The following is a 9,116-nucleotide window of genomic DNA, read 5'->3' on the forward strand; positions in this document are numbered from 1 at the left end:
AGATTATAACCAGGAAATTTAGAAATTGAGGAATTCGTGTGTGATGACCAGTTCAATTTGAAGAATACCTGTTCTATCTAAATTAGTGTGGAATGCACACCCATTTCTAAAGGACCTATATATCTGAATATTTTGGATGAGAGGTGTAGATTAGATGGTCTGAACAATCGCTCTAATTCCTCACAACACTGCATGTGTAAATACAGAATTTAGAGAAGTCACCATGTTAGTTTCATTTTCAATCCTGCAAACGTGTGATCGGTCTACACTTATGTAACAATTTTTGGTTCTGACACATTCATATCCTAGAGACATAAATATTTGAACTAAGGGAGACTTTGACCATCTTATTAATATGAAAATGTGGCTTGCCTACTTTCCACTTCTAAAGCTTTGTCCACCCATACAGAACTAAGTGGAAAAGAGTGACTGCTACATTCGGACCTACATAAACATCATCTGAGTGGTGGGCCTGAATTATCTAGGTGTTTGCCACTTCACATTATATTTGTGGAAATATGACTACAAAGCTAGGTCAAATACCTCAAGCTTAATAGTAAGGTACATTACATACAGTTCAAGTCAACAAATAGCTATGGAAGTTTTCTTTATTGACTACTTGATGTGTAACAATAATTGGCATCTTTTTCACACATTACAAAAAATTATACCTGGCTCAGTATGCAACCTTTTAAGCACAGCCATATTATTTAAAAGAAGAAGGGGGAAAACCTAGTCTACCCAATACAGCATTTACAAATGCACAAAACATGCCGCTTTGGCTTGTATATTGTCTAGATTAAAAAAAAAAAATCTCTTTTTAACATAAATAAGTTAGTATAATTTTCAGTGTCTTTACAGAGTTATGTACACAGGTACACTTCAAATGGTTTTGTTTCATACATACACAGGCAATGTAAAAATACTGTTTAAAGATGTAGTATCCATTTCACCTATCCACGGGTACTTTTCTCTATACGCACTTTCCTTTAAAAACACCACTTTCCTTTGGGCAAATTAACAAATAGAATGAGCAGCTGTAAATTAAACATTATTTCATTGTTTTTTATGTCAAGTTACTTACAGATCTTTAAAAATATCCAAGGATTTAGAATTATTTTGACTGTGTCTACACACCCTGAAGTGAAAATAAAATTAAGAAATTTTCTCAACAAATCTGATAAAAATTAAATGGTCAATTCTGAGCATTCAGAACTCCCCCCATACATGCCAGATTTTTGCCCAGAGGTACCTGGAGTGATTACCAAACAGCTGAATACTTTAACTGGTAAATTCCAATTTTAAGGGAGACTGGGGAAGCGGGGGAGCACTGAGTAGAGTCTTGTTTAAAAAAAAAAAAAAAAAAAGCCATTTGCTGCTATATAACGGAATCATCAGAGCTCCTAAATGAGAAAAAGCTTCATGTAAAAATAAGTATCAATTATCTGCAGCCAGTGTTCAAATTTGGATGATTTTTTTAAATGAAGTATCAATTCTCACTGAAAGGGACATTACATCTTTAAAGAAAACAAAACCTTCCCCCAAACTGCTTCTCTTAGTGCAAGTCAAATATTTTTCTCCTTGCTCTAAATCAAAGCAAGCTCTTCATACCCCACCCCCCATGCCAATTCCTCAGCCCCCCCTGCCCTCCCTTCCCCAAAGTTTATGTGCTACATAAAAGGTAAAAACTATATACACAGGTAGTACAATGAAGCAAATAAGGAAAAACCTAATTGCACAATGCTACATCCAATGCTTTTAGAGGCAGATGATTTAAGAGTGCCTAAAACTTTAGTGTTATTGGGTTGTTGCTGTTCAGTGCTTATAAAGGATGTCCACTCCGTGGAGTCAGCGATATGTATTCAAAATTTTTAATTTATATCTTCCTTGCTTCATCAAGCAGTGATGTATCCGATAAACAAGGAAACATACTCTCAATTCTGCAAAAGAAACAAGAAGAATTAGGAGAAAAGCACTAGAATAACATTGTCAATATATTACGGGAATTATTTTGTTACTGTCTTTGTTGGGAAATATCTGAGCAATGGGAAAGAACGAACGTACTAAAAGTTGGTGCTGAGAGTCATCTCCATCCAACATTTCCTTCACTGGATTTTTACTCTCCCCTGTGCTGTGGACTTTTGTCTAGAGCAGTGGTTCTCAACAGTGGGTAATTCTGCCTCCCCCTCCACCCCCGGGGGACATTTGGCAATGTTTGGAGACATTTTTGGTTGTCACACTGGGTGGGGAGGGGGTGCTACTGGCATCTGCTGGGAGAGGTCAGGGATGCTGCCAAAACATTCTACAATGCGCAGGACCGCCTCCCACGACAAAGAATTATTCGGCCCCAAATGTCAACAGTACAGAGGTTGAGAAACCCTGGTCTAGAGAATCGGGGGTCTAAGATAGTGAGAAAGGACAGACACAGGAAAATTCAGAAACTGTAACACTTAAGAGTAGCAAAATTTTCTAAGTTTGAAAAATAATTGGAAATCACACTTATGAAGACTATCCAAAGAAAATTCTATTCACTTTTTTTTTCTCAAAATATTTTAGTCTTAGTCATATATAGAATATACACACGAATGCTTCTGAATAGGTCCTTACTACTATTTCCTGTATTCTCTGAACTGGCAATATTTACTAACAAATGCTTCTCTGTATGTCAGAATGGGGCCAGATCAAAATCCAGTAGGTCTGATTTGCTGTGGCTCATCTGATGAGCTAGGCCACAAGTCACAAACCAACAAGAGCTGCAGGTGGTAAGGTTGCTTCAGAAAATTTTTTCAACGAATTTACCCACTTCATATATAAGCTGTGATGGAGAGGTTCAATAGCGCCGTTTTGTATAAGCTCTGAAAAATATGTATGTAATGAAATCCTATATATGACGCTGATTTAAAAATTCAACAAACTTGAACCCCACCTTCATCCCTTTTTTTTTTAATTTTTAATTTTTATAGATGAGGATTCTAAAAGTTAGTATCAACATCTCTTAGGATCTCTTTATATGCTAGGCTATGAGAGTGTTTTGGAAAAAAAAAAGAGGACACGGTCGTTGTCTGTAAGAAGTTTACAAACTATTAATATATGTAGTTTGATCATTATGGAGACCAATCCACGTAAAGCTGGGGGCTGAATTATTCAAATTAGCTTTTCATGTTGATCATATTTTAGTAGATGGCAAAAATCTCCACTTCCCTTGTTTGGGGTACACCTACCCCTGCCAGCCCTGATATCTACTATCCATTTCCCCTACAAATATCCAAATTCCCCTGTTATAGCACGATTGGCATACACATGCTGACGTGTTCCTGGATTGCTTACTCTGGCAGTTACTTTAACTTTTGCTTTGCAACTTCAGTGTTATCAGAAATTCCGTCGGAACCTTAGGATTTTTGAGCCTTCCATTTTGGCTTTTTTAAATACACACGTTCCTTCTCCATCCCCCAAACTTATCAGAAGACAGGGAAAGTGAGAGTTTGTGAAAATGATAAAAACCAAAGGAAGTCACATACCTCTCTTGTCACGTTTCTAACCATTTGAACAACCAGCTATGACCCATTTGTGCCTCACTTTTCCCTCAAAGTTTCAATTAAATCATTTATTTGAATTAAATCATTTTTCCATGTACGGCTCAAAATCTGAGTCAACCTGATCTTCTGGGAGATGAATTCTCATGAAGTGGGATGGAGGCAGACCCCCGCTCTTGTTCAGATGGAAAAAGAACCTATTGTTCCCAACATGTTTTGATGGGACTCTCAGAGAACTGACCTTCCTCCCCACAGGGCCTTGGTTACAAGTACTTGCCTGGGACACTTGCTGTAATCATTTGGTACTTCAAAGGAAAATGATCTCAGGACGTAGAAACTGGGAAGAATTACAGTACCTCCACACTAATTCCCAGTCTTCCCCATTCCTACTTTTTTTGACCTCCAAAATATAAACCAAACAAACACCCACAAGCTCTAATCTGCCAGCCACCACTGAGATCGGGTTATCTTGGGGCTTGAAAGCCCACGAGTTCCTGCAGCCCAATTCGGGTGTCACTTCTTTGCTCCTAGTAATCAACCCACCGAGTACTTTACGTTTGACGCCTTCTGAGGCCGGGCTTCTTGGGCGTCTGCTCCACTGAACCCGCGTTCGGGGAACCGTCTGAAACATTTTCTTCTGTTCTGTTTGCTCTTTTGTTTTGAGGAGAGGAATCTAAGGGCAGGAGGGAATTTTAAAAAGAACACACACAAACAATCTTTATTAGAAAAAACAATGGCTGACAGAAGTGGACCCAAGAATCAGAGGACGAAAAACCCACCACCTACACCCACAATCCTGGATCCATCATTCCCAGTGGCCTTTATGGGCACAAAGTGAGGTTGTTTTCACATAACAGAAAGTATATTCTACGCCCCCAAAGCTCTCTCTCCAAAGCGAAGAGGGAGGCCGTTGATAAACATCCCAACGTTGTCACATACCTACCGCTGGCGAGCGGGGAGGAGCCGCGATGCTTTCAGTTAGAAAAATTACCAGATAACACAGTCTCAGGCTTCTGACTTAAAAGTCATAAACAGACAAGCAGTCAGCTAAATAAATAGCATTTAAAACCTAAGATTAAGAAAGTGCGCTCCCCCAAAGCTAAATCAGAATGCGCTGAAAACAAAGCTGAGGTTAAAGAGCCTCAGGCAGGCAAAGCAGTGCCGCCAACACAGACACACAGAAAGACATTTCACTCATTTGAAAGGGTCATTACCGTCTGTGGCAGGTCGCTTCCTAATCCCAGTGCACTGCTCCGCTAACCCCGTCTGGCTGTCCGGTGCATCAGTCTTCTGGTCTACCAAATGCGTGTCCTCTGAGTTTGCCTGAGACCCAATTAAAGGCACCGCCTGGCGGGTCCCACTGACATCCTGGCCCTCCTGCGCCGGCACCTTGCAGGCGCCTTTGGGTGGCCGCGGGGGTCTGTAGTAGAACTCGGGCAAGTTGCCCTTTTCCACCTCTTGCCACTCGTATTTGCCCTCCAGGGGCTTGTGATTCTGAAAATCAAAATTCCACTTGCGCTGGCTGGCCTCTTCCATGTCTCTGCAGTGCTTCTCCAAGTCCCGGGTTAACTCTTCGTGATTGACCGGGCCGAAGAGGTTTCTGCAGGCCGAGGGCTTGGGGTACTCCGCCTGTCTGGCGTCCATCCGCTCCAGGCTCGGGCTCCCGTTAGACACTCGCACGTTTGACATCTTCCTCCCCGGGCTCGGCGACCGCCTCTCTTGCGCTCTCGCAAAACAAAACGAACAAAACAAAACGCCCCGACCCAGCCCGAGCCCCTCTTATAAGCCCTGCGACTGCCCTCCGAGCCAAGAGAAACAAACACGGACGAGTAAGTGCCCGAGCGTCAGGAGCGCGCGGGGCTGGGGGAGGGGGCGAGGGGCAGCCCCGGCCAGGCAGCCCCGAGTCCCCGCCGATCAAGTGGACGGGCGAGCGGGAGGCGGGGAGGGGAGGGGAGGGGAGAGGAGCGCAGCGGAGAGAGGAGGGGGCAGAGCCAGTCCGAGTCCGGGCAGCTGCGAGCCCGCGGGTCCCGCCGACCGAGCGGATCTCCAAACCTTGCCGGCGTCGGAGTCGCGGAGCGGCGAGAGAGTGGGGACAGGGGAGGGGGAGAAAAACACCCCGAAAAGACGAGCCCCCTTTTTTTAGTTGCCCAATATGGCGGTGGAAGGGAGGCTGACGAAGAAGAAGATGATTGACACCGCAAGTCTATTTAAACAGAGGAGGAGATCATTGGTCGCGGCGCCGGGAGCCGCCCCGCCGAGGCTGGCGAGCGCGGCCTTAAGGTGGCCCCGGCGCGGCCGCGAGGCCTCCCCGCCTCCCGAGCGCGCCGCCGCCGAGCGCGCGCCCGGGAGATGGGCTGGTCGCGTGACTGCTGGAGGCGCACGGCTGCCAGCAAACCTGCTCCGGCTGGCCTCGGAGAAATTAAAAATAAGACAAACAAGCTCGCCAAACGGCCGGGGAGCCGGGGAGGGGCCTGTGCAGCGGGGCCGGCGGGGCGGCGGGTTCTGGTCCCGGCGCTGCGCGGGCCGGCGCGCGGCTGCTCCGGAGCCCCGACCTCACGCTCCTCGCCCGGGAAAGCTGGGGAGCGCGAAGGTTGCCGGCAGCTGGTTGTGCGCCTCGCTGGCGATCTTGTTTTCCCCGCACTCGCCCAGCGGGGGATGGGGGCGGGGGCGGGGGCGGGCAGCCGGGGGGAGGAGGCGGATGGTGGGAGCTCGGCCCCCAGCTGAGCTCTCCCCCGGGGCCCCAGCCGCTCGCACGGCGGGGGAGGCGGGGAGCCCCTCGGCCTGGGTGCCTTACTTAGGTGGGGGTGAGCAGTGGTTAGCTCACCCTTAACCTAGAAGTCTGTGCTGTTCTAGGGGGGGCAGGGGTCTTAGGGGAGAAGCCACAGCGAACGTCTTTCTAGAAATTAGCCTGGAATAGACGCAGCACTTATAATGTATTCTGAACCCAAGCTCTCCCTCAGTAAAAATAAGAAAGGATTTCCAGATCAAAAAGTCGACTGGTCTCTCAAGTCCCCAATAAACTTTGTAACTGTCTTAGACACATTTAGTTTCAAAAAAGCGAGATTACACCCCTGGCCCAGGTTCTGGCTTCCCAGTCACAGTTAAGGCCACTGACACGGGCTGCGTGTGGGAACTCGTCTCCTCTTTGTATTTTTCAATTCTTTGCCGGGTTGTAGCCGTTTCCTCAACCTGAGTCCCGCCGCCAAATACAACAGTTCCTTCCTTCCTCCACCTTTCTCTCCCACCAGACTCACTTCTCGGAACCCACCCAGAACACCATTCAGATGCAAGTGACGCCTTTAGAGGGCTGCAGGTCGTCGAAGAGTGAAAGTAACCGGAAAGTCCGGATTGTGAAGTGATGTATAAAACCACCACCACCGTGTTCTCACGTCTGATATGATTACTTAGGCATTTCTCTGCTCCCCTTTGCAACTTGAAATTTACCTAAGCAATATGATCTTGAGCAAGGTGATGGATGTTAAAACAGGATGGACAGGGCTATCATATCTGAAACAGAGCTCAGAGTCTTTAACTGCCTCCCCCCAACCCCCGTATATGATCTTGGTCTGGGTCAAAGTTACACATTTTACTGGAAACTAATCTCCAGTTCTAACAGTACACAACGGCAACTGTACACAACAGTCTTCTTGGGCGTCTATGCTACAAATGAGTTTGACTTTTAACTTGTTTTCTTAACCACGTATTATTCGTCCACTTTGTGTGCCTGCCTTGCTTCATACTCTCCAGAATGTAAGAGCTGGGGGGGGACCTTGGGAACCCTGTGGTTCAACCCTCTCTTTTTTTACCACTGAGGAAATAGAGACCGAGAGGATTCCTGTCCAGGGACACATAACCAGTTGGTAGCAGACTAGAGGCAGGTCTCCTGGTTCATTTTCTGTTCCTTTCCCTCCTGATAACCCCAACTGGTTTGGGTTTTCGTCTGGATTCGCCTATGTCCCTCTCCTACAAATGATTCAAAATGGCTCCTTCTCATGACCTGGGCTGCCTGCAGATGTTTCCTTGATGCGGCCTGTGGTCCCTGATATTTTAATACAGCTGTCACTGGCCTTTGGTATGACCTTGGCACTAATTTGACTAAAATGCAGATGCCAAAAGGGCAGGGTGAGACCCAGAGAGCAGTGAGGGAGGCAGTGCCCTAAAGTTGTTTCAAGGTCGGGACTTCCTACCTGACTGACAGAAAATATTTCACCTGGGATCAAAGTAAAAGGTCTCATCTTCTTTATTTTTTTACATTGAATGCCCCACTTAGTTTGCTGAGTTGGAGAAGACGGGGAGAGGGACAGGAAAATTAGGGTAGGTCTCAATACCATAATTTATACCCTATTCCTGAAATTAGATCATTGTTGTTGAAATTTTTACACAATTGCTAGACTACACCGGAATTCTATATTATATATAAGCGTCAATTCAGATGCATAAATACATAAACTACCACATATATGTAAATGGAGATATTCTACAGTATTGCACCTTGCCATAGATGTTTGATTTTATTCGTGGAATTAATATCTTACAGAAAAGTTAAAAATGAATACTTCTATCCCCTCCACACCCTGAATATTTCTTCAACTAATATGTAGGCCCACCATTTTGTCGCTTTGTTAATCTTGAAAAATAAACGAGTCACAGTCACGCCACCTTAAGACGTCCGGCTGCCAGCAGAAAGGCTGTGCTTACTCCGACCTTGCTATGATCTAAAGTGTTTTGTTTACAGTCAAGGCACCGGAGATCTGCACAGCAAATAATGAGAAGGCAGGCGTCTGCTGTAGTAGCGACGAAGCGTGAAAAAATACTATGGAGTCCCCGGGGGAAGAGGGAACTGGGAGCTCAGAGCGCCATCCTCCTGCGGAAAGTAGGCGGCGGCTTTAAAAGACTGAGCGGGGGAGAAGAATTTCCAATAAACAGCGTAAAGGCGGAGCCTGGGTAGAAGACAGAAAGTTCCACTGGCACTGCTCTAAAAAGGGCTCTGCTGGCCCAAGACCCAGAATCTAGTCCTGGGTGATGTTTTTCCTGTCATTTTCACTCCTGGTAGTTTTCTCCTTAGAGCTGAGAGGTGTCCCATAAGCCACCCAAGATTGCGTGTCCTTCACCAGCTGAGAGCGAGGAAGACCAAAATAACTTAAAAGAAAACACCTGTGTGGTAGCCCAGTGTCCCGGCGGGGCGGCAGGGCAAGCTCGCCTCCCAGGTGTGGTCCTCGCAGGGGGGAAGTCAGGCAGCCCCAAATTTCTGCGAAGGCGCGGGTTTCCTTGCTCTGTTGCCCCTCCCACCACAAGCACACAATTTTAATCCTTCCTCAGGATGTTTATGGTGAGGCAATGTTAACTCAATTTCACTATTCTTCTAAACCGACATATTTTTAGAGTTTGGAAATTTCACAGTCGTCTGTTTCTGACACTTTTCATTCAATTTAATAAATATTTATTGAGCATCTTCTATTAATTTGCTTATTCCTTCTTTCAACAAATATTTGTTGAGTGCCTTTGATATCCGAGGCCCTGGGGATACAGAAGTAAACAAACATTTAAACTAGGATGAAGTTTACACCCTAGTAGGGGGAGAGG

General features: G+C 45.8%; 1 protein-coding gene across 1 annotated transcript; it reads right to left on the minus strand.

Moving 5' to 3' along the window:
• Positions 1-1,658: 1,658 nt before the first annotated feature.
• CDKN1B (cyclin dependent kinase inhibitor 1B) lies at positions 1,659-5,740 on the minus strand. The gene is made up of 3 exons (XM_061205690.1): positions 4,748-5,740; positions 4,077-4,206; positions 1,659-1,940 (listed from the first exon to the last, which is right to left on the minus strand). Exons 1-2 carry the CDS (start codon positions 5,220-5,222, stop codon positions 4,085-4,087), a joined length of 597 nt encoding a protein of 198 aa, XP_061061673.1. The 5' UTR covers positions 5,223-5,740; the 3' UTR covers positions 1,659-1,940; positions 4,077-4,084.
• Positions 5,741-9,116: the final 3,376 nt, after the last annotated feature.

This window comes from Eubalaena glacialis, chromosome 11 (assembly GCF_028564815.1).
Source record: "Eubalaena glacialis isolate mEubGla1 chromosome 11, mEubGla1.1.hap2.+ XY, whole genome shotgun sequence".
In the NCBI taxonomy this organism is placed as follows: domain Eukaryota; kingdom Metazoa; phylum Chordata; class Mammalia; order Artiodactyla; family Balaenidae; genus Eubalaena; species Eubalaena glacialis.